We start from the raw sequence: 25,839 nt of genomic DNA, 5'->3' as shown, positions 1-25,839 counted from the left end.
GAATGGCTCCTATTACTCAACTCGGTGCCTTATATGGATTATCTTATTCCCTCCCTACAAACACCCTGAGAGGTATTTGGTGTTGTTTTTCTGGAATTTATAAATGGGAAAACTGAGGTTCATAGGAGCTCAATGACTCGCTCAAGGCTGCCTGACTAGTTAATTGAAGACTCAAGGTCAAACCAAGGTTTTTCTGGCCAGAGATCCCAAGCTCTTCACCCTGGGGCATACCATCTCACAATGGACGAAGATACACCTGTCTTCTGTGTGTTAAGGATAAGAGAGGACTTAGAACAGTGGAAAAGGCAGTAAACAATTCCATTTTTAAATTCCTCCCTCTCAGAGATCTCAAAATCATTTGCAATAATTCCACCTAGACTGCAGTATACATATATATATATATATCTGTCTGTGATGGAAGAGATGATAGTTTACCCATGAGGGGTCTCAGCACATTCTCACTGCATCGGCGTTCATGTTTTCATGGAAACCCCAAAGTTCCTAATTGCTTATTCTGATGAGAAGCGCGGATCTCTCCTTTGAAGCTAAAGCATAAAGTGTGCCTCTCAGCCTGGGCTATTTTCTTCCCAGGCCTCAGGACAGGCCAGTGGGAACCTTCTGAGACTCCAAAACCCAAATGAATCCAGATTCACCATTTTTCTTTAATTGGTGGAGGCCGATTTGTTTTGTTCCAAGGCGCGTCAGAGCCCGCAGTGTGAGCATTGTGCCCCAAGAGTTAGCCCGTTTCATCGTCCTTCATTAGGATGCAGGGGGAAGCCCGAGCCCCGTCAACTGGGCCAGGGGAACAAAGGCAACATGGAAATTAGAGCAGGACGATGAATCCCTTGCTCTCCACTTTTTCAAAACAAGACTCTGACCATTTACGCGAGGACCCATTTTGTCGTTGTGTTCCATACAAAGAAACAGGAAACTTCAGAGGGAAGAAGGGGCCCCAGTTTCCTACACGGTGGCCCACAGAGGCTGGAGGTTGCTGACGGTGTTGGCAAGAGGCTAGCTTGGCCTCAAGGCAGAGGAGGGGGCTGTTCCCCTTGTTATGCTTCCGAGGAGGTCACCCAGGCACCAGGGGACGTTTTTCCTCCTTGGGAAGCACTCTAGAGCAGGTGAGGCCTGGGGAACAGCCCTTGAAGACTGTCCCATCAGGGGCTCTTACACCTTTTAGACCGCTGGAACTAAGCCAAATCTCACTGATTATTTTACATTCTTTCTCTCCTATCCCACAAAAGTCCACAGGAGAAATTTCTCCCCAGACCAGTGGAATTCATTTGAAAATAAATTCATTTCCAACTTGTCAAGGATAGATCCTAGTTTCTGAAATGCAGTCCCCAAGTCTTATTTTGAGGACAGGTATTGATAATGAATGGCTCATCTTCTAAATTGCCAAAGACTCTTAGTGACCATTGTCACTCTCAAAATCAAAATATGTGTACCCTTTGAATGAACAGTTCAGCATCTACGAATTTATCTTACAAAAAAATTTCTATGTGTGAACAAATAAATATTTGTAAGGATATTCCTTGCAGTGCTCTTCATAATATAAAAATATTTAAAAGCAATATCAAGTCTATCTTAAGGATTTGGATGAATATATAATTATATTAATACATTCATCCATACAATAAATATTCAGCAAGCAATCTTTTTTTCAAATCAGTATACTAACATGGGCTGATTTCAAAAAAATATCTGCAACATGGGCATTGAAAATAAATTGAAAAATTGTGTGAATACTTAACCACTTTTGTTTAAAACAAGGTTTCTCAACCTTGGCACTGTTGATCTTTGGGTCAGATAACTGTTGTGGGGCCTGTTCTGTGCCTTGTAGGATGTTCAGCAGCATCCCTGGCCTCTACCCACTGGATGCCAGAAGCACACCACCTCACTCCTACAATTGTCACAACCAACACTGTTTCCAGACATCACCAAATGCTCCCTGTGGGTGGAGATGGAGAGGAAAACCACCTCTGGTTGAGAACCACTGGTTTAAATTAATGACACATAAGCCACTTAGGTTTGCACACCGTAGAATAAAAGTCTAGAAGAATATCTATCCATCAAGTTTCTTACAATGCTTCCACCGGGAACCAGGATTGGCCTGGAAAAAAACAATGTTCTCTTTCTATTCTATATACCTCTGTACTGTTTAATTTTTTGACATATATTTCTGCAATCAAGTAAAAAATCTACTTCTATTCCATGCCACTCACAGACATATACATACACAAGGAAAATAAAGAGAATAGCTTCTATCAAGAGGTCATACATCAGAATTCTCTTTGGAAAAGAGAAACAGATGAGCTTTACCTAGGAAGGGAAGTCCTTCAAGAGGACTAGCTAATGGGACATGATGGTAACCAGAGTTCACCAGTCAAGCATCTGGAGTCTCACCAAGGCACACAGCAAGTGCCATGTCTTAGAGATTGTGAACTAAGTGGGAAATGTGAAATTATGGCCTCTGGTTTTGAATTTGATGGGGACCAGTGTCTTGCATTCTCTCCTTCAAATCACTCATCTGCAAAACTGAGCATCTACCTTTCCACAAAGACTTGAAGAGGGAAATCATTAAAGCAGCACCTATGAAATGGCTTCTCCTCATCAGATTTGGCTCTGCAGAAATGAAATGATTCTCATTAATATTGATTTTGGTGCTTTTAAGGCTACTAAAAAAAAAAAAAGAGCCTAGTCTAATTTGGGCACTTCAGAGTTTGGGGAATCCCAGATGCTTGGGTTTCTTCCTAACTTTGAAATAATTCCCTCCAGGATTTTTTTAGTTTGTTGGTATCCTCATGAGGAAAACAAGAAAAGAAACCTTTTCCCTCTTTTTTGCTTTTCTAACTGATAGACTGCTCTGGAAAAATTGCTAAGGTTTACTCATAAATTATCATGTAAACTCCATTGCCAGTTTTTGTGATGTGTCCCCTAGTGAGTTAGTTAAAACTCATGCTGAATTTCCTAGAAGGAAAAACAAACCTGGATCTTATAGAAAACAGACAAACAAAAAACATGTAGTCTCCCCATATTGATACCAGTAAATGACCTACCAGATATCAACCGGTAACACCTTCACCTAGCTAGAACTACATGGTATGAAAAGAATTATGGCTTTTGAACAATATTTTGAAAACCAGCAAGGGAGAATTTTCCTGCCCGTCTATGCTGATGTTTTAAAGCAATTTGAGACAGTTTGTGAATTAAGTTATAAATCAGTTCATAGTGACTTATTTTACATTCCTTTTTCATTATGTTTCTTTTTTTCTTGGTGGAATAACAATGCCAAGAAATCTGTTTTGATTCACAAGCTACTCATGAATATTTTAACCACAATGTCTGGACCAATTTATTTTTCTTTCCTAATTTGACTTGGCTTCCTAAAGGCATTTTGGTTTTATCTGGTGATATTTTACTTTTTTCCAATTTTATTTTTGTTTATCAAAGCATTGTGTAGTTCATTCATCAAGAAATTAAGCCTTCCCTTTTTTCAATTCCTCCTCTGAATCTAAAGAGTAAAGCTCAGGATTTGCCATTGTCAAGAATTTAGTCACTCTACATACAAATTCTTGAAGCCAAGAGAATGCAGCCTTTCTGTGGTCTGCCTTGCACACAACATGGCAGGCTCAAATGAGGCAAGAACCACAAAGCAGAACATCATTTCCTATGCCTCTAGCACAGCCACGCTCAAGTCAGCTGTGCCAAGCCAGAGCGAGGATGCTTTTGGTAGAAATCAGTGGTATACACAGGGACCCACTATGGAAACCATGGTTTCCATTTGCATTGTTTGCAAGAAAACATTAGTGAAAATTAATTCAAGACATGTACAAACTTTAGAGAATACTGCCAGACCAGGCTGTTAGATGACCAACAGAGTACTTGCGCATACTAGTTAGAAGTGACCATAGTAGACACTGTTGTCGCTGTGCCCTCGGGTCTATTTTCAGTTTCTGTGGGCCCTTTCCCCCACCCCATCCTATGGTATTTTACATCCAATGGCCCGTACCTGTGACTCTTTCAGGGAACTGCTCAGGGGCTACTGGAACCACTTTGCCTATTTGCACAGAAAGCCATGTGTGCCCAGGGTTTACGTCCTCCAGTCCCCCAGGGCAGCCTACAGCCAATGACTGATTGCTGTGGGTATATGAAAGCCCAGCTCCCTTGCCTTAAAGCTAGGACATTACTCTAAGGAGTAATGCACATTCCAGATCTCATGACAGGTTAACACTGAGGTTGGTATTTTGCCTGAAATAGCACCCCTACTTGGCCTCCTTCCCTTCCCAAGCCAGCTTCCCACTCCCCTATCAGCTTCTCTGGGGAGCCTGTCCTTAACACTTCACTTGTGTACACATTCTCACCTCACAATCTGCTTTGGGAAAACCTACCTAGGACACTATCTGTCCTCCTTTGCTCTCTCCCAAATTCTTGTTCTTATGCACATCTCATTCCATGCTGATGGCTTCATCTGTGACACCTGTTTTTGATCTGGTAACCAAGGCCTTATATATGACATGTGTTAAAACATGAACATATAGTTTGTCATCCAATTCAAGACACTTTGCCCATGAAAGAAGATGTTATTGATAATTATTCTCAGCAAAATGCATAGACTGAAACTATCCCTGAAAAACTGGAGCTCATGGTCACCCTGCATATCTACCACCCTCATTGAAGGACTTTAAGTTGTGCAATAACTCACACTGGAGCCTGTGAATGGTGACTGGAGTATAAATCTAAAATACAGATATTAGAATGAACAGGGATATAGACTGAGCCATGGGAAAGTTTGTTGACGTTGTCTCCGTGTTTTTGAGCTCTGAATATTACTGGAAGCCATCATATCTTTCTGAGAGGTATTTGCAGCAAGTGAGGGTTGGAAATGCCAATGGAAAAACCTAAGAAGTTGCAGACAACCTGACTCAGAAGCAGCCATGCCCTCCTGAGAACCACTCACTGGAAGTCACTACACTGTGTGCCATCTTGGACAGACCATCCTAGACATCAAGAAACAGTAGGTCCTGCAAGCTCTTAAAATCCTTCCACACCAGCTCCATCTAACACCTTAACTCCCACTTAGGAAACATACTCACGATTTTCACAGTGCTGCCCAGTATAGCCTGCCAAGCAGGCACACTTGTAAGATCCAGCCTTGTCAAGGACACATGTGCCGTCATGGAAACAAGGGGATGAGGAGCATGCTGTAAGAGAAGAGGCATCCCTCAGTGCCACTGTGCATTGAGCCGATGTCTTCAAGCCTAGAGTCTTGACTGAAGTCTTTTAATTGCTTATTAAAGTCTTCTTGTAATGTTTTTTATTCCTTTTACTGAATTCATGTTATGATTATTTGAAAATGCGTAAAATAGATACTCATTAAATATCAAATGTTGGTGATATTATTTGATTTTTTGAGGGCCCCAGACATGCTCAACACTCCTATAGTCTGAAGACCACAAGACAGTGCAAACAAGAACATTAAACTGATGAAAGTAGAACCATGCTTGTATCTCTCCCATGGAGGTTTCAGTGGACAGAGATATCCTTGGGTAGCTGAAGACCATCTTTTTTCAAATAAAAGCTCAACATCCTGGGTACTAGGGTAATGAAACTGGAAGATAATCTTTATGAGACTGTTGAATGTATACTCAATAATTTCCAAACCTACATTCTGTACTCATCATTCCCTTGAGATGTTGATAGTCTTTTGATGCTTATTTTATAGACGGCAAGTAGAGGGTAAGGTTATGCCTAGGTTGGGCAGCTGTTGGGCTATGGGATCAAATATGTTAGGGAAATGCTGCTGACATTCAATGCTAATTAACCAGATTACTGGGGAACTTCTCAGTTCAATGCCCTAATATACATTGTGAGTTTCCTAACATGCATTGTGAACTTCAAGATTATTTGACCTCAAAGCCTGCATTTTACAGGGCATCTTGGGGACTATTTTTCTTAGAAAAGACTTTGAGAAGCACTCATCTGTGTGTTATCCATCAATCCTACATTCATTTATCCCAATGTAGAAGTATATCCCCTGGTTCAGTTCAACAAGTCTGTATTGGCTACTTGCTCTGTAGAAGGCACGGGAGAAATACAAAGATGAACAGGATGTCCATTTACCAGATTAAAGCTACGTGAAGAAAAGCATATAACGACTGACTTGAAGCATTATACAGTTAGTGTATTATGAAGAAAGAAGAGACAATGAAACAAGGGCAAAGTCATAGCTTGTTGGAGCAAGAGAAAAGATTTAGGAGAGGAGGAAGAATGCAGTAAGGACTGTGAAGAATGGATTTTGATGTGCTGGTTGCAAACAGGTGACTTTCCTGAGGCTTTCATGTCATACCCTATGAATAAGAAAGCCTTAATGATCAGAATGCCATTACAAGTTCTTGCCCTCAAGTGAACAAACAGGGATGTTGGAAAAATGGGAAGCGGTACTGTTTGACTGTATTGATAAAACGCAGGCCAGTATTCCCAAAGTTCTCCAGGGGAGGTTGAGGAGGTCATTTCAGAGGAGGAAGACGTTCTCCTGACCCTTCCTCAGTCCCAGAGTCACAGGCTGGACAGCCGCTGCTACCCCTACCTGGCTTGCCAACTGTCCTAAGTGCCCACAGATGCATCTCACATAGGACCTTGCTCAGCCTAAGCCTGCAGGGTGTCACCAAGGAATGAAGATTCAGCCACAGACTGACTACACCACAGCAGCAAAGCATCAGAACTTGCAGGCCCTGCACAGTGCCATACGGCACGGCATGGACAGGCAGCAGGCACAGAGACTCTAAAGAGCACCTGCTGAGAGCTCCTGTAGGCAGCATCCTAAAAGAGCAGCAGACTGGGGAGCAGGGTGTGCTGGCCTTGCTGAACAGACAGGACTGAAGAAACACCAATTATTCAGCCACCCACCTTCTTTCCTGAGACTTTCATGTCATTCCCTATGAATAAGGAAGCCTTAATAATCAGAATGCCATTACAACTTCTTTTCCAATTCAGTTTTTTAAAAAATCAAACTTCAAGCCTGTGTTTATTTTGTAAAACCTGAGTCAATTCAATCTCAGAATGATGACCATGGGGTGATTCCATGGGATTGTGCATTTTTGTTCAGTTTGGTCAAATCCTAATCTGATCACAGCAAGAGTTACAGTCAGGCTTAGAGTTACTCAAGTCAATGACATCTCCTATTGTAGTCTTTTAGTATCTATTTTGTAGATGGCAAGTGGAGGGTAAGGGTACACCTGGGGTTGGGCAGCCGTTGAGCTCTTACTAGGTACCAGACTCTGCTAAGCACTTCATTTGTTCTGTCTCTCAGAGGCTCCTGAATAGAGCAGGATCAAATGTTACTCCCTTGTCACTGATTAGGAAACTGAGGCCCAGAGGGGTAGAAGAACTTACCCAAGGTCAAATAACTTGATCTGTTAGGGATCTAAAGCCAATTTGTACCCAAGCTGTTCGGCTCTAGAGCTCACACAAGAGAGGACCCCTTGTGTGAGCTCTAGAGCTGAACAGCTTAGGTACAAATCCCTGGTTCTGCGCCTATAGCTGTGTGACCTCCAATAAGTTATTCAGCCTCTCTGTGCTTTAGCCACCACATTTGTATAAGGGAGGTAAATCCTAGCTCTGATTCTGGGTGAGCTTTTCTGAAATATACCTTGGTTTTTGTTTTTTCTCAGTGTGTAGGCTGTTTCTGAGAACACAGCCTTCTAGGTTTTAATAAGGCTGAGAGGGGGAAAGGAAGGGACAAAGAAAGGAGATATTTGTCTGGATCAAGCCACAAAATGCCACATTTGTCTCCTTGGCCTTTACCTGTGATCTCCTCAAAAATGGCATGGAAGCCATCGAAATTCTTGGAGCCATCGGAATGGAAGAGGACATGGAGTGAGGATCCCGTGCTCCGGACAGGAGCTGGCCGCTCGTTGCCACAGACACGCTTGATGATTGGGCCGTCACGGTTGTCTCCATCACGAACCTCAACATAGTCATACTGGCACATGTAGTCAAACTCCAGGCTCAACATGACAAACCTGTGGGCAGACAGGGTGATGGAGGGAGAAACGTGGGCCCCGGACAGTCCTGAGACCGCTGAGCATGTTCAAGGCCAGATGAGAAACAGATGGTGTCATTGGAAAATGGTAGGACCATGATAGGAAAATGGTCCTCGGAGGTTGACGAATTTCTCTTGGTGGAGGAGTATGTATTTGTGCACTGTTTGCATGTATGTGTGCATGCCCAGGTGGTGCGAGGTGCCATAATCCATGCAGAGAATCTTTACACGTGTTGGTCTCTTTTCCAGGGCCATCTTTCCTCCCAGTCTGCATAGCTGGTTCCTTCCTATTCTCAGGCCTAAGCTTAAATATTCCCTCTTCAAAGAGGCTTCCCTGACCACCCTTTCCAAAGAAGATCTCTTGTTTTTCTCATAATGTAGACATAAATTTTAACTTCTTATATTTATCTCCTTGACTTTCTGTGTGTGTGTGTGTGGCCTGTCTTCTCCACTAGCCTGCAAGTTACTTGAAGTCAGGGAGGGACACCTGTCTCGTTCCATGGTTTCTACAGTGTCCAGCACAGTGTCTGGCCTATGGAGATGCTACAGATATTGCCGAATATATGATTGAATGGTCATTTTATTGCACTTTTATAGTTGGGGAATGAAAAAAAGCTCATATTGTTTTGCAAGACTAAGTAAAGGAGAAATCAACACGCTTCTGTTTGACGGAAGAATCAGAAGGTAATTATCTTCTAGGTGACAATAATCCTCACCCAAAGACTAGAGAAAGTAGCACCAAGTCAGAATTTCAGGGGTTAAGAAAACCTGATATATCCATGCTTATCTAAAAGGGGTCTTGGGCTTGAAAACATTGAGATACACCAGATTGGAAACACAGAAGATGACGCCAAGCCCCTGATTCCAAGAGACGAGAAAAGCAGCAGCCACATCCAAGGGCAAGAGGGCAGGATCATTTTTCAAGGATTTCCAAGGGAGTACCTGAGTATCAAGTTCACAAAATGTGTATTTGTATCTTCTCCTCCACTCTCTGGAGAAAAAAATAGAAAAGAAAGGCTCATAACTGCTGCCTAAAATGTTGGGAGTAGGGATATTTCTGCCACGTATAGTAAAAACCCAACATGCCAGCATCAGGGAACACTGGAATATAGTGACAATCAGTGCATTGATTTTAAGTGTTCTAAAAGGTACTACTAACAAAGAAATCCAATAACTGAGTTTCATCAGTGTTTACTTCACAGAAGGTTGATCACAGAGCTTTTGGGGTGTAAGTCCTGGGAATCACATTTCTTACAGCATGCTCTGACATCTAAGAGGACGTGTGCTTTCCTATCCAGATGCCATTACTCACTCACTGTGCGTCTTGAGGAATCTGTTCTTTCTCTTGGCCTCGGTAACTTTGTCTGCAGAGTAAGGAAGAGGCTACCACATAACAGAAACCACAGCTTTTTCTGAAACTGAAGAGACATTGCAACTATATTTGCGTTCATGCATTCATTTGTCCACTTGTTCACTTACTGAACACATATTTGTGGAGGCCAGCTCTGTGCCAGACACTGTCCTAGGTGCTGTCAGCATAGCAGTGCCCCAACTACTCACTAGGCACATGCCAGCCCTCATGGAGATTAATTCTGTGTTAGAAGATAGATAATAAGCAAGGAGACTGAAAAACAATGTAATTTTAGAGTGCTGAGTGCTGTGAATCCAGTTAACCCAGTAAGCGCTAAAAAGTGACTAAGGTGCTAAATTTCTGACACAATGTGGTCAAAGAAGCCCCATCTGAGGATGTGATAGCTGGCAGAGGTTTGAATGATGCTGTAGAGCCAGCCATGTGAAGGTCATGGGGCAGAGTGGTCCAGGCAGGGGAACCTGTAAGTCCAAAGGCCCTGGGGCAATGATGAGGTTGGCATGTTCCAGGAACTGAAAGGAAGCCAGGGATGCTACAAGGTGGTGAATGAGGGGGAGAGTGATAAGATCTGAGGCCAGCAAGGGGAGCCTATGACAGATCCTGTGTGGTGAGGAGTTTAGATTTTATTCCAAGTCTATAGGAAGCCACTGAAAGGTTTCAACAAGAGGATAATGTTGGATTCAGATTTTAAAGGCTCCCTGTAGCCACTCTGCAGAGAAGAGATGGCAGAGCTGGCAGGAGTGGAAGCCAGAAAGCCAGTTAGGAGTCCGTGACAGAATCCCAAAGGGAGATGGCAGTGGCTTGAAGTAGAATGGTGACAGTGGTGACAGAGAGATGTGGATGGACTATTTTTCGAGTAAGATTTTGTGGTGATCTTTTGGCAGATGATGGAAAAGGGGCATCGGGGACACCTGCTGGGTTTTGGGCTGAACATTGTGCCTATGCTTCTCAGCATTTCCATCATTTTTACTATCCCTGGCCGGGTGCTCCAGACTTCGCTAGAGGAAAAGAAATCCATACATTCCCATGTCTCCCTAAGGCACGTTCCTGGGCAGCTAATATGCTTCTCAATCCTTCACTGTTTTGCTATTTTAGAATTTCCATTTGCATCTTGGACTTCGGAGAAGCTCCTCAGAGGCCCAGAGGGGACCATTTGTCTTGGTCCCTGAGCTGCTGCAATATTAACGTGCAGCACTTAACACCTATGTTTATTATCCCTGCAGACCCAGCCTTGAGCTCACTGGGCAGAGTAGAGTGGTTCACCGCTTGTTTCGTAAGCCAGGCTTCCTCTAGGAATTAATGAGATTCACTCTCAAGCCCAGGTCCTCAGGGAGTGGAAACACAGGCTGTCAAACACTAGTTTTGAAGAGCAGGATTGAGAAGGGGGCCTGCTTTGTTGGATCTTTCTAATTTAGGGTACCAAGAGATATTCAAGGAGCCAATAGCATTACCTGTGTCCATTTATCCACCCAGAAAATACTTAGTGAAAGCCTGTGACCTAGAGGATCAGGGATTTTAAATCCGTTCACTTTCACCAGTGGGTTAAAATGAGAAGAGCTAAGTGGACAATGACCCTTGCCATTCTAGGGGTGAGTGAGACACTTTCCCGTTAGAGAGGAAAAGGGGAGGTGTTTTCCAGGAGAGAGAAGATACACGGGAGTCAGAAAGCAGTTGTTCCAGCATGTATTCATGCAACAAGTATTTATCATGCAACTATAGTGTGCCATGAACTGTTCTGGCACTAGGATGCAGTCATGAACAGTTCTTACAAAACAGGACCCTTGTGTAGCATGTATCAATAGTTACAATAAAACAGGGTCTATACTTTGGACTATAGCATAAACTAAACACTTGCGAGGACCCTAAAGCTCCATAAAAAGAAATGACTCTTCTTCCACACAGGTGAGAGAGTTAGTTTATTTCTTGTGGGATGTTTGCTTTTTTCTGAGAGCCCCAATTAAAGGAGCTGTGACAAGCATCACCTCCAATCTAAAGTATAATTCTTTGAAAGTTAGGCCTGTGCCTTTTACTTCTTTACATCCCTCCATAGGAACCAGCCCAGTCCTGAGTGAGGATGAAACACTGTTTAAGATGTGTGCGTGGGTAGATTGCTCTCAGTATTTTGCTTTGTTGGTGTTATTCCTGGGTCAAAACCATCTGAGCCCCACAGTTCTAAGGCGATGATGACAAGCATTTAGTTGGCTGTAGTTCCAGCCTGGTCTTAGCCCAGAGGCTCACAGAGTGGTAAAGAGAAAGCCTCCAATATATAAAGGTTCCAAAGGATCCCAGTGACCAAGGGCCTTCCATCCCATTGCCATGTCCTTACAACCTCAGACTCCCGAATTCTGGCCCCAGCTCCTTACCTTAGTTGGATGATAAACCCAGGTTTAGCATGAATGGTCCATTCGCACTGGGCATTTAGGGGATAGCTTTCCAACAAAATCTGACCCTTTGGGGCTCGCAGAACCTGGCCACATCCTAAGAAGAGAAGAAAAGATTGGGACATAAAAATGGAAGTCAGTAGAAAAGAGACTGGAGAAGGTCTCAATGAGACTTTCAGTACATGCTACACCCCTGAGAACAGGATGAATAAGGAAAAGGAAGAAGGACATTAATATTTCTCAAGCAGCTAGCAACGTGCTAGGTAATTTACATAGATTAATTCATTTAATCCACCCAACAGCTTGGGAAGGGAAGTGGTGTCCTCACAATTTTCCAGCTGGGAAAACAGATAGATAATCAGAGGTAGATAAACAGGTGGATAATAGATAGATAGATAAAATAGATCGATAATCAGAGAGTTAATAAATAACTTGTCTAGCCACTAAGTGACAAAGCAAAGACTCAAACCTAACTGTGTTTGAATAGAAAGTTCAAGCCACCCTATCATCCTTCCTCTCCAGGTCTGACAAATGCCAGTCTGCTACCCCTACCTTAAAAGGCTCAGAAAGTAGACCCTCCCCATAGCTCTACTCTCTTCCCTCTACCATCCAGGCAGGAAATCTATGCATTAATTTGCCCTATGAGCAGTCATGTGATAAATACCTCTTTAATGCAAGACAGCGGAAAGGAGAGATTATCTCCAAACAGTTGGACTGAATTGATAATTTTCCCAGTTTTTTTTCTTGCTCCCAACCCCTTTTGTTCAAATAAACTCTTTATCAAGATGACCAATACAACTAAATGTATCAAAAAGGGGCTCCTGGTTAAAGCAGAAGCAGGGGCCTGAAACCCTCTACCCCACCCGTACCTAGTCTGTTGAGTTACGTCCAAAGAATCCCTAAGATTTGAAAAACACTAGACTAAATAGTCTTTAAATTATACCATGTTTTCTAGTGTTAAGATAAGCACGGTATAGAAGATGCACTGTATTTTTGTACCCAAAAGTTTGGGGAAAATGTCTTGAAGTAGTTTTATGGAAAAATTATTTGGGTCATGAAATAAATGATATTCTCTACATGGGGGTGGCATACTATGATCCTTGGGTCAAATACAGCCCACTGCCTGCTTTTGTAAATAAAGTTTTATTGGAACACAGGGACACCCATCCATTTATGTATTGCCTATGGCTGTTTTCAGACTATCATGGCAGAGTTAAGTAATTGTAGCAAGAGACAGCCCCATAAAAATGAAAATACTTACTATCTTGCTATTCACAGAAAAAGTTTACCTTCTCTGTTTCTATACAGAAATCCAGATTGCCGTTTTAAACTGGTTACATAGTTATATCCAATAACTCCCCAAAAGTATAAAAATTCATAACTAAAAATGAAAATATTATCAGTGGATACTGCACCATGGCAAGATGACAGGTAGTAATATTTCTAGTGTTAGGAAAAGAGCCCAAACTCCACTTTTGACAAAGCTATGAGGTCTGAGGCTTGTGACTTTTGTGAAAACTACTGCTAGGTCATACAATCTATCTCTTCACTAAAATCTTAATTGCTGCTGTCCTGTGCCAATGATGGGAAGCATCATCCACTATTTTCCACTTGCACTCCTGTCTAGACCCAGCCTCCATCATTTCTCTCTGCAGTCTCATTTCTCCTTGATCTTCTGGTGGTATGGTTTGGCTGTGTCCCCACCCAAGTCTCACCTTGAATTGTGGTTCCCCTAATTCCCACATATCATAGGAGGGAGGTAACCGACACATGGGAACAGTTACCCTCGTGCTGTTCTCGAGACAGTGAGTGAGTTTTCACGAGATCTGATGGTTTTAGAAGGGGTTTCCCACCTTCTCTTGGTACTTCTCTCTCCTGCTACCATGTGAAGAAGGACGTGTTTGCTTCCCCTTCCGCCATGATTGTGAGTTCTCCTTGAGACTCCTCCAGCCACCTGGAACTGTGAGTCAATTAAACCTCTTTGCTTTATAAATTACCCAGCTTCAGATATTTCTACATAGCAGAATGAAAACAAATATACCTGCCATTCATCCTTGTCCCCCAACATTCTATTATCCACCCAGCATCCAAAGCCATCTTTTAAATAAATAAATCAGATCACATTTTCCTCTTGATTCAAGGCCTCCAACAGTTCTCCACTGTGCAAACACCTTCCTAGGACATTTGCAGCCCTGCCTTGCTGGCTGCCTACATCCACTCTCCTCCCAGTCTCACATGCTACTCATATGCCTGTCCACTCTGCCCCAGATGCAGCCTGCTTTCTGTGCTCAACTCCAGCCCTTGTACTTGCTGTTTCCTAAACCCAGAAGGTTCCTCTTCTTCCACATCTCTTTCCTGTAAAAATTAAGCTTATATGATGGCACCACTGCACTCCAGCTTGGGTGACAGACCAAGACTTCATTTCAAAAAATATAATAATGGAAATAGCAAGCCCGACTCTCACTTCTTCAAAGATGCCTTCCCTGTCATTCAGCTAAAATAGGCCCTTCAAACTCTATGGTCAGTATCTTTACTCTGTTTTGTTTTCTTCATAATACACATGCCTATTTGAAATTATTTCACCTACTTGCTTCCTCCCTTGGATAGAGCTGGGATCTTTTCTAGCTTGTACACCTAGAATAGAAGCTGGCATATAACAGGTGCTCAATGCATATTTGTTGAATAAATGGATTATGATATGATTATAGCCCAGGCACTAAAGCTTTGCTCTTTCTCATTTAATCTTCATAAGAAACCAAAGAGAACAACATTCATCTCCCCATTTTCTAGATGTGAAACACTAAAGGTGGAGAAGTTAAATGATTTCCCTAAACCCAGATGCCAGGAAGTTAGAAGGCTGTAAATCATTGTCCTAATGGTAAAGCTGCGATTAAGAATAGAGACTGCAGACTCGTTTGAAACTCAGCTTTATTTTCCATAGCTGTGCAGCCTTGAGCAAGTTACTTCCTCTGTCAGAACCTCAGTTAACTTGAGTCAAACGTGAATAAAAGTGGCAGCTACTGCATGTGGTTCTGTGAGGCTTAAAGCACATCGTGCATGGAAAACTCTTCACAGGAAAATTAGTAAATGTCAGCTGTTTATATTGAGTGGCAGAGCAGAGATTTGACCTTGGATTTGTCTAGTATCAACACTGAGTCTTTGCTGGTATGTTAAACTGTCTTAGGGGCATTCTGACCCAGTCCTCTCCCACTCCATTTTAAAATGGCAGGATTTTTCCACCCCTAAGAAAGATACATGGAATCTTTGCCCACTCCCTTTTTGAAATGTGTGTTCCTTCTTCCTGCACACCTCACACTCCTCGTCGCCCCCTTCTACCCATCTGCTGCTGGGCTACGGAAATGATATGCGGGGGTGTGAGAGACAACAAAAGAAGCCTTCCCGCACAGCCCGCCCCCCTCAGGACTGGCAGTTTCCCAGCCTGCAAGGTGTTAAATCCCAGCTCCCTCAGCAAACCTCCTGCTGGGCACCCTAAGTTAGAACCAGAAGCAAATGCTGCCAGCCTGCTCCCAGTTTCTTCTCTCCATATGGAAGCTGGAAATAGACAGCTGTGCCTCACGCCCCTCCCCAAATCCAAGGGAAGGCAGTGCTCATCCCCATTTAGGCTTCCTTGGCACATCCATTCGGGCATTGGCCAGCTCCAGGGTCTCTTGTAGCCTCTGGAGGGCTTAGTCCCCATCCTCACCCAGGTGTCTGATCCCTGACCACGTGACATGCTGGACCACCTGTTCCTGCAGCCTCACGGGCTGTCCTTCAGAAGTAGGATTCTAAACATACACAACATCTCCGTTCTTCTTAATGAGGTTCCTTTTCACTCTGAAGGAGAGGGCAGAGTTGGCCCCAATATGGGGAACAGCTTCCAACCAACCAGAGACAAAGGGGCCACTTCTCGGAAATCTGTTTGGAAGAAGGAATATTAGGGAAAGAGCAAGAGGAGGAGGGAGCTGCACTCCCTCCCCACGTCACGGAACTCCTTCAATTCCCTCTCCACTCTTGCCTCTACTTGGAGAGCTGGTGAGCATGGGTGCAGGGGCAGCCTGACTACACCTCTCTGTCCAGGGCAGAACAGTGAACACAGCTGAGTGTCCCTGCCAAGGAAGTATCGCCGGCCAACCTAGCAGGTGGTCCTGAGTCTGAAAGACCAGTGCAGGCAGAGAGCCTGGAAGATGTGATCAGATTCCTTAACAATGTCTTGCTGTAGCAGAGTGTGTGTGTGTGTGTGTGTGTGTGTGTTTGTGTGTGAGAGAGAGACAGTGTGTGTGTGTGTGTGAGTGTGTTTGAGTGTGTGTGTGTGTGTTTGTGCATATAGTGATATCTGTCAGTGAAGCTGGATTGTGCCCTGAGCTCTCAAATCCTGGCCTCATCTCCAACCTTGCCCCATGGATACATGCTCAAACAGGAGGGACAGCTGGATAGACTCTGCCTACAGAACTGAAAGGAAATCTTTATTAATTTCTAGACCAGTAAGACAGCTGGAAAATATCCTCAACACAAATGAACACCCTTAGCCTCAGACAAAAGTCTTCTTATCTTCAGCATGTAGGGCAGGGGAGGAGGTTGCAGGGGAGACACACACACTTCTAGGAAGTGGTTGGGTTTTGTTTTTCTTTATGGTTTCCTCTTAGAAAGAAAAGGAAGACTTAAAAAAAGACATTCAGACTCAGAGGCAATTGTGTTTTCTTTCCTCCTTCAAAGATGACACAGTCTGTGAGGCCAGCCAGGTTCCAAATCTTAGTTCGACCACTTACTAGTTGTGTGACTCTAAAAAAGTCCACTATATTTTCTGAGCCAAGGTCTCTCATTTGGAAATGAGAATAGTTGTACCTACAACCATGTGTTTTTCTCACTTGTCTTAGGGATTAAGTGAGATAGTATATGTAAAGCACTTAGCACAGCACCTGGTACATAAAAATGCTCAATAAGTGGCAACGTATATTGTTATTTTTTTTGAGTCATGTCTGGATCTGAGGCACTGACTGTTTTGGCCCAGGAATTGCAGGGGACAGCTCAGGTTCTAATCCACCGCTCCAGGGCTCCTGAGAATCTCATCTCCTCACTGGCTAGAACCCTAAACCCATCAGGCTCACCATCCCAGACAGTGCTCGCAGAGCCAGGCCTGGGTGATGAAGACCTCAAGGGCCTCTTAACATCAAGAAATGGCTTCATGGACAGGATAAAAGAAGGGGCTCTGCGGCTGGCTTCTGAATTTGCACCTTGGCTCTGCCACTTACAAGCTATATAACCAAAGAAAAATTATTTGCCCCTCTGTGCCTGAGAGTCCTCATCTGTCACATGGCTGTGACCAGGGTTGTAATGGGGATTAAATGAGTCAGTACAGGAAGGCACTCCGAATGATGCCTGGCTCATAGTAAGTGCTAAGTGTTGGCTTTTATCAGGGTCTCAGGTGTTCATCAGGAACAATAAGAAGTCCACAGCTCAGCCTGTGAGTTGACCTGTAACCCCAATCCGCCTGATTCTATGATGATTGTTTACTGAATCGCCTGCATCTCCCATGACACCGTTCCATGAGAGCAGGGATATCTTCTGTCCTGTTTATACCTCTGTGTTCATCAAGTCAGTGCTCAATTACCATAGCTATTAACTAAATGAATGGTTAGACCAAAAAAACAATTCGAACTTATCCCTGTCCAATCAAACCATTTTTAAAGTCCCTCCCACCACCCTATGTCAAATGGCCTGTCCATTTAGTTGAAAAAATGGTTGTCTAGAAAGAATAGTATCTACCACTTTGCTGCAGAAAAGTCTTTCCTTTCCCAAAATTGCCAGGGTTACCACAAAACACTCACATGGAAATAACCCTGTTAATACAACTTAATGGACAGGGTCTGGCTAGGATAACACAAAGAGTTAAGATTGTTAAATACTTTCAGTCTCTTCCCTGTGCTTCAGTTTGGTTGATTTCTATTGACCTGTCTTTAAGTTCCCTGATCCTTTCTTCCATTGTGACTAATAGGCTGTTAATCCCCTCCAGTGAATTTTTGTTTTAGTTCAGATAATACATTTTTCAGTGCTAGGATTTCCATTTTGTTCCTTTCTTTTTAAAAATACTTTCCAAATCTCTCCTAAAGTTTTATTTTTCTTTTTTAAATTTATTTTACTTAAAGTTCCAGGATACACCTACAGAACATGCAGGTTTGTTACACAGGAGTACATGTGCTATGATGGTTTGCCACACCTATCTACCCGTCATCTAGGTTTTAAGCCCTGCATGCATTAGATATTTGTCCTAATGTTCTCCCTCCCCTCACTCCTCACCCCCGACAGGCCCTGGTGTGTGTTATTTCCCTCCCAGTGTCCATGTATTCTCATTGTTCAGCTGCCACTTATGAGTGAGAACATGCAGTGTTTGGTTTTCTGTTCCTGTGTTAGTTTGCTGACAGGATGATGGTTTCCAGCTTCAGCCACATCCCTGCAAAGGACATGATCCCATTCCTTTTTGTGGATGCATAATATTCCATGGTGTATTATGTACCACATTTTCTTTATCTAGTGTATCATTGATGGGCATTTGGGTTGGTTCCATGTCTTTGCTATTGTAAACAGTGCTGCAATAAACATACACATGCATGTGTCTCTGTAGTAGAATAATGTATATTCCTTTGGGTATATACCCAGTAATGGAATGCTGGCTCAAATGGTATTTCTGATTCTATACCCTTGAGGAATCACCATACTGTCTTCCACAATGGTTGAACAAATTTACATTCCCACCAGCAGAACAGTGTAAAAACGTTCCTGTATCTCCACAGCCTCACCAGCATCTACTGTTTCTTTGCATTTTAATAATCACCATTCTGACTGGCATGCTTTGATTTATAGTTCTCTAATAATCAGTTATGTTGAGCTTTTTTTCATATGTTTGTTGTCCATATAAATGTCTTCTTTTTTGTTTGTTTTGAGATGGTCTTGCTCTGTTTCCCAGGCTGGAGTGCAGTGGCACGATCTCAGCTCACTGCAACCTCTACCTCCCGGGTTCAAACAGTTCTCCTTCCTCAGCCTCCCAAGTAACTGTGGTGGTGGGCGCCACCACACCTAGCTAATTTCCATATTTTTAGTAGATATGGGGTTTTATCATGTTGGCCAGGTTGGCGATGAACTCCTAACTTCAAGTGATCCACCGTCCTTGGCCTCCTAAACTACTGGGATTACAGGCATGAGCCACCATGCCCAGCCACAAATGTCTTCTTTTGAGAACTGTCTGTTAATATCTTTAGCCCACTTTTTGATGGGGTTGTTTGCTTTTTCTTGTAAATTCGTTGAAGTTCCTTGTAGATTCTGGATAATAGACCTTTGTCAGATGAGTAGATTGCAAAACTTTTCTCCTATTCTGTAGGTTGTGTATTTGTTCTGGATAATTTCTTTTGCTGTGCAGAAGCTTTTTAGTTTAATTAGGTCCCATTTGTCAATTTTAGCTTTTGTTCCAATTGCTTTTGACATTTTCATCATTAAGTCTTTGTCCATGCCTATGTCCTCAAGGGTGTTGCCTACATTTTCTTTCAAGGTTGTTATAGTTTTGGGCTTTACATTAAGTCTTTAATCCACCTTGAGTTAACTTTTGTATAAGGTGTAAGGAAGGGGTCCAGTTTCAGTTTTCTGCATATGGCTAGCCAGTTTTTCCAGCACCATTTGTTAAATAGGAAATCCTTTCCTTATTGCTTGTTTTTGTCAGGTTTGTCAAAGATCCAATGATTGTAGATGTTTGGTGCTATTTCTGAAGTCTCCGTTCTGTTTCATTGATCAATATGTCTGTTTTGGCACCAATACCATGCTGTTTTGGCTACTGTAGCCTTGTAGTATACTTTGAAGCCCAGTAGTGTGATGCCTCCAGTTTTGTTCTTTTTGTTTAGTGTTATTTTGGCTATATGGGTTCTTTTTTGGTTCCACATGACATTTAAATGACATTCTAATTCTGTGAAGAATGCCAATGGTAGTTTTATAGGAATAGCACTGGATTTATAAATTACTTTGGGCAGTATGGCCATTTTCACAATATTGATTCTTCCTACCCATATGGATGGAAGGTTTTTCCATGTGTTTGTGTCCTCTCTTATTACCTTGAGCAGTGGTTTGTAGCTCTCCTTGAAGAGGTCTTTTACATCCCTTGTTAGCTGTATTCCTAGGTATTTTATTCTCTTTGTAGCAATTGTGAATGGGAGTTCATTCACGATTTGACTCTGCTTATCTGTTGTTGGTATATAGGAATGTTTGTCATTTTTGATCATTGATTTTGTTAACTTTTCATATCTTCATTCATTATATTTATCTTTTCCTGTCAATCTTTTAGTGCATTTATTTTAAAGTTATATAAAAGTTTCTTGTCTGAAAATTTTCATTTCATTATCCATGCTCTATTTCTTTTGACTGGTTGCCCTCTTGAACGTAGATCTTATTTTCTTGCTTCTTCACAACAGGATATCTATTGTTTCTTTTGATTGGAAATGTCCTGTCCTCTATTAGGCTCATGGGAGAAATGATCAGGGATGAATCAGTTTGACCCAATCAAGAATTAAGCTGATCTGGGGAAGAACAAACCTCGCCAGAAGAATCTTGAAATTCAAACCCCATAAACCTAAGGAAATCTCTCTTTGATTTTCATCTCCTTCTTCCCCCAGCTTCCTGCACTCCCATGACTACAAGACTGAGAAGCTATGAGCCCATGAGACTGTGAGACTTTGAGAATCAGGCTTGTGAAACTGAAAGGTGATAATATCCCGAAATCTTCTGCTTCATCGCCTCATTCCAGCCTCTGCATGAACAGACAAATTCCATTTAAGAAAATACTTGCTAGAGATGATTGTCTTTGCTTTGGGGTCTCCTCCAGATTTAAGTTCAACTGGACAGCCCATAGATTCCAAAATTTTCCTGGCTCCTCCTCCTCTAGTAGCCCCCTTCCTGCACCTGCCCTACCCTCAACCTTAGCAGCTGCCTTCAAGTATGAAGCATTCTGAATCTCTTGCTCACCCTGGAAGAAATCACCCCTCTGGAGTTCAGATTCTTTTAGATTTCATATTTACAGAAATATTATGATTTTAATGAAAATTGTTATTTTAATTTATTAACCAAAGAAATCTAGTGATTTATTACTGTTTGAGCAGGAGGGAAGGTTTTTCATGTCCTTCTATACCTTCACCAGAAGCTGAGCTATGATTAATGAGTTCTTTAACAACATAAAATTCTCTACAAAGATTTAAACACTAATTCTCTGGGGTCAAACAGCTTTAGCACATAAAATATAAAACACTGTTTGCCATATAATATTTTGTCTATGGAAGACCACCTCCTTGTGTCCAGTGTGTATTCTTTAAGCTTAAGGACTTAACTTTTATTATCTTTCTTCTCTGGCCCTATATTGATTTCTCCCCCTGCCCACCAAAACAACAAGAAACAAATAGAGCTCATTTCATGGCTCTTGTATATAAAAATAGCATCCACAATTTACTGAGCACTTACTATATACCAGACCCCATCCACCATTGATTGAGCACTTACTATATACCAGACTCCATATTAAGGGATTTATAGACAGTTCTTCACTTAATCTTCACAAAATCTCTGAGGGCCACTATTGGAATTCCAATTTTGTAAATGAGGAAACTGAGATTTACAAAGATTGGGGTAATTTTGGCCAAAGTCAGGAAAGGAATAGAGATTCAAATCCAAGCCCAGGCTGCTAACTGCCACCTAATACTATCCCCAGTCTGAATTGACCTGAGCATTGTTCTTTTCTGTAAGCATCAGGATGCAAAAGGCTGGAGTGAGATGAGGCAGCTTTCAGTGACTCCACCCTAGGCGATTCCGCAGCTCCCCTGGTGGGCAGCCCCGAAAGTCAGTGACACACAGCTTTGTAAGCCTTCTCCCCACTCCCCTTAAGTTTGCTCTTAATCATTCCTGCTTATGGCTCAGGAATCAGCCCGTGCAAATCCTCTTCCTCTCTGATAACTCTTGCCCTACAAACAGTTTTGGGCATGGCTGATGGCCAGTTCCTCTGTTCCTCTGCCTCTACCCAAAATATAACTAAGAAGATAAATGTATTAAGGGCTTATAATCTCTCCCCATAAATCCTCTCATCTGGGTTGCTTTCCTAACCTCCTTAGATGCCCAGTATCCTTCAGGGACTGAAAGGCTGGTATCACTGCAATGCCAATGAGAAGTGTGGCATTCTGGGTCACTCTTGGGCCTTCCTGCTGCTCATCTTTTTTGATGGCCAAGGAACTCAGCCTACGGCAAAGCTAAACCAACACCACGCTGGTGGTCAGCAATGGAAATCAGCAGAGTGGTTCCACTTCAGAGCTCAACTTTTGAGTTTAAGAAACCCTGAGAAGAAACCTTGGTTTCGACTTTGGAGATCAGCATCTCTAATAGCCAGCACCCAAATTGCAGCTCCTATTTACAATTTCCCACTATAAGAAGCCAGAATGCATGGAGAAATAGCTCGTTTCAAGACCTGGGCATAGAAAATCATGGTGAACTGGAAACATTTGAGGGTTGGGGCAGAATGTAAATAAATGCTCGAGGAGCAATGAGGTGTAGCCAGCTTAAAAGGCCAAATCTGAGAAAATCTAAGCATCAAAAGAAAAATTATAACACTATGAAAAAGAAAAAAAATTAAAATTCATGAATCCCATAGTACAGAAAAAAAGAGAGAGAGCCAGATGTTGGAGAATGATAAAAATTGGCAAATTCTGGTAAGTAGCATGTGGTTGTATATTATTATTTCATTTCTCTGTAGAATTGAAGTTTTTACATTAAAAAGTGGAGAAGGGTAGAAAGAACGGTACTTTTTTATTAATGGCAATAAAGTACCACTAGCTCCTAGTCTGGGTATTCTGAGATTACTAAACCCATCTTTCTTGGGCAGAAAGATGTGAATGAGTTCTCTCCTGGGCTCCATAGATTCAGGCCATTTGCCTATTCTGCTGGATAATACAACCTGCCAATGGTTATGCATGAATCAATTGCATAATGAATTTAAGGTTGTCATTAGTTAGGTTAATATCACAAACGTTGTCAAGGACGGTGAGCAAATAAAGGTGCTACTGCATCTGTTCGGTGCCAGATGCCCTCTAACTCACACATAAAACAGCTCCGATCCTTCTGGCACTTGCCCGCCCCTCCTCCCTCCTTCTAAGGTTCTGTATGGTGCTCAGGAAAAATAATGCCCAGGCTCTTCAGAGACTCTCCGTAGGAAGTGCCTTCAGCATAACATTGTCTGAAAGGATCGCTTGGGCGCCATCTAGTGGAAAAATGTTTGCACTGCCATGGGCCTCCAGAGCTGTGTCCCAGCTATACACAGGCCACCTTTAATGTAGACGGACAGCAGAGTGCCCAGCAGTAGGCAGGCATTAAACAAAGAGTGAAATGAATTACTTCTTCCTAGTTATTCCCTGCACATTTATTTAGTGCCAGTATAAGGTGGGGGTGATAAGAACCTAATAACATCATACAAATGTCTTCCTATGGTCAAGCCCTGTTTTCACAGATGGAATGTAAACTCATTGCAGAATCACCGTATTCCCTGGTGACCAGCCCAGTGCTCCATAAGAAATGCTCCATCAGTGCGTAGGGCAGTGGTAACATACACTGTGTGGAAAGAGACTTTCAGAACAAGCGTAATGGAATTGAACAAGCACAATTGAACAAACACAGAATCGGATAGGAACTTGACCATTAGTTTGTTTTTTAAATTTCATAGCACTGACCACATTCTATTCTTTTTAACTTAAATAAAACAATTCCCCTCTCTAAAGCACAAGCTCTAAGATGTGAGGGACCAGGTTCGTCTTGCTTATTATTGTATATCTAGCACCTAGAAGCATCCATTCAGGAAATAACTTTTGGCTGGAAGGAGTAGATTAATGAATGAAGGCATGAGCTCTCTGTTCTTCTTGCCTACATGATAGACTGGTTGCTTTGAGCCAGCTCTGCTGTCCTTGACAAAACCTGGACCCTCACATGGACATGATCACCAGCCCAACCAATGAGGCTCCATAAACAGCCTCTTACACCAAGGTGCAAGTAGGTCCAAGACTCAACCAGTAGGTGCTATTTAAAAGACATATGCTCAGGATTTCTGAATTTTAATATTTTCTGTTTCATAATGTTTGGGTGACTGCTATCCTTCCGTTTCGTTACCATTTGCTTTATTGGCCTCCTGCATGCAAATATTCTTTCCTTTCTGTCTCCTGAACAAACCCACTTATTCACAGGGAGTGATTAGAGTATTGTTTAGAAATATTTGTCCAGCCCTGTTTCCTTCTTCCCTACTTCACTGATTGGGAACTTAGCCATGTGACTTCTTATGGCCAGTGGAATGTGGGTGAGTGTAATGTCCGCAGAGGCCTTAATGTTGGCCTGTGTGTTTGGCTTGGCCTCTTGTGACCCACGCTGAAAAGAGCATGCCCTGATGGCTGCTGTCCCTTCAGCCTGAGCCCTGCAGCCTGCAGCACAACCCAGGCCAGCCTAGTTGAAATCAGCGGAACCCCTGCCAACTCACAGACCCATGAGAAAGAAAAACAAACATTTGTCCTTTGAGATTGTTAAACAGAAAAACTGAACACTTTATCACCACTACCCCCTGAAAGCTTCAATTTAGAAACTCTACTCTCTGACCATAATACCCTTTCCACCTACATGTTCCATTACTTTATTACTACCAAACCTGCTTTTCCACTTAAAACTGCTTGTCCCTATTCCCCCTCTACCCTAACCCTAACCCTAAGGACATGATTTCATGTCCTTCCCAACCATGTCCCTGGTCAGTCACGTCTCAGCCTATTCTTGGATCAACAAAACAATTGGTTTTACTCACTCCTGCTACTGCACTTCCGGAGAGCATCAGCCAACATCCTAACTGGCTGCATCACCTCCGTAAGTGCTCTGGCTTCAACTGGATCCTCTGTCTTGCTTGGACATGCTTTAAGTTTAACACCAGCTGGTGCCTTTTCTTGTTCCTCAAGTGGCTGTCCCAAACCTTTGGTACTTTCAAGTCCCAGCCTCACTTCTGCTCTCTTCTCAGCAGAGATTTCACTCCCTACTTCCCAGAGAAAACAGGGGAACTCACCAGCGGGAGGCAGGCTAGGACTGTGGTTAAGAACAAGAGTAAGGGGTCTGGAATCGCCCTGGGCTTTACCCCTAAGTGTATGACCTCAGGCAAGTTACTTCACATCTCTAAGCCTTAGTTTCATCGTCTATAAAATGGGAGTATGTATTTGCATAGGGTGATTGTACAGATAAAACAAGACATTGCACATAAAGTGCTCAGCACAGTTTCTACCATATAATTACTAAGAAACTGGGTATGCTACCTATAAATAATTTTCCCCCCGTCTCAGCCTACCTAGGACAGAAAAGGAAACTCCGTCTCCTTCAACTCTCACTTTTGTTCTTGATCGCACAGAAGTTCACCGTCAGGATAACATGGTCTTAACTTTTTCTATTATTCTTACTTTAGTATCTTGTGTCTCTCCCACTGACACCTTTCTCACATTAGCTTAAAACCTGTTTAACCGTTTCCCATCTTTTTTGGTTGTTTGTTTTAAAGAGACAGAGATGAGGCCCTGCTCTGTTGCTCAGGCTGGAATGCAGTGGCACAATCATAGCTCACTGCAGCTTCAAAATCCTATGCTGCAGAAGTAATCCTCCCTCCTCAATCTCTTGAGTTACTAGAACTACAGGCATGCACCACCATGCCTGGCTAAATTTTCTTAATATTCTGTACAGACAGGGTCTTGTTTTGTTGATCATTCTGGCCTTGAATTCTTGTCCTCAAGTGATCTGACTGCCTCATCCTTCCAAAGTGCTGGGATTACAGATATGAGCCACTGCCCCTGGCCTTTCCCATCTTCATTGGCATTTTTCCACAGCTGTTTATTTCTCATATAAACTATCACCTTGATTCTCCCCTTCCTTGCTTGATTAAGCTTATTTAAAAGTTGTCTGTATTCTGTATCTCCACCATTCCCCTTTAAATTTTGCTTTTTTAAAAAAAAAACAAAAAAAACAAAAAA

At 42.5% G+C, this 25,839-nt stretch overlaps 1 protein-coding gene across 2 annotated transcripts in view; it reads right to left on the bottom strand.

Annotated features, from left to right (window-relative positions):
• The window catches only part of PAMR1 (peptidase domain containing associated with muscle regeneration 1), a 96,916-nt gene that overhangs the window by 30,340 nt on the left and 40,737 nt on the right, over positions 1–25,839 (bottom strand). For both annotated transcript variants that reach the window (XM_032283560.1, XM_032283561.1), the window contains exons 4-6: positions 11,777–11,891; positions 7,807–8,024; positions 5,097–5,204 (exon numbers count right to left, since the gene is read on the bottom strand). In XM_032283560.1, the coding sequence (XP_032139451.1) occupies positions 5,097–5,204; positions 7,807–8,024; positions 11,777–11,891 (441 nt within the window). The remainder of the gene's footprint in view (positions 1–5,096; positions 5,205–7,806; positions 8,025–11,776; positions 11,892–25,839) is intronic.

The sequence above is a fragment of the Sapajus apella genome, unplaced genomic scaffold (assembly GCF_009761245.1).
Source record: "Sapajus apella isolate SASKATOON/1434 unplaced genomic scaffold, GSC_monkey_1.0 scaffold14, whole genome shotgun sequence".
Lineage (NCBI taxonomy): Eukaryota > Metazoa > Chordata > Mammalia > Primates > Cebidae > Sapajus > Sapajus apella.
Note: the sequence above shows the minus strand (reverse complement) of the source record. Positions and strands in the feature narration are given on the sequence as shown.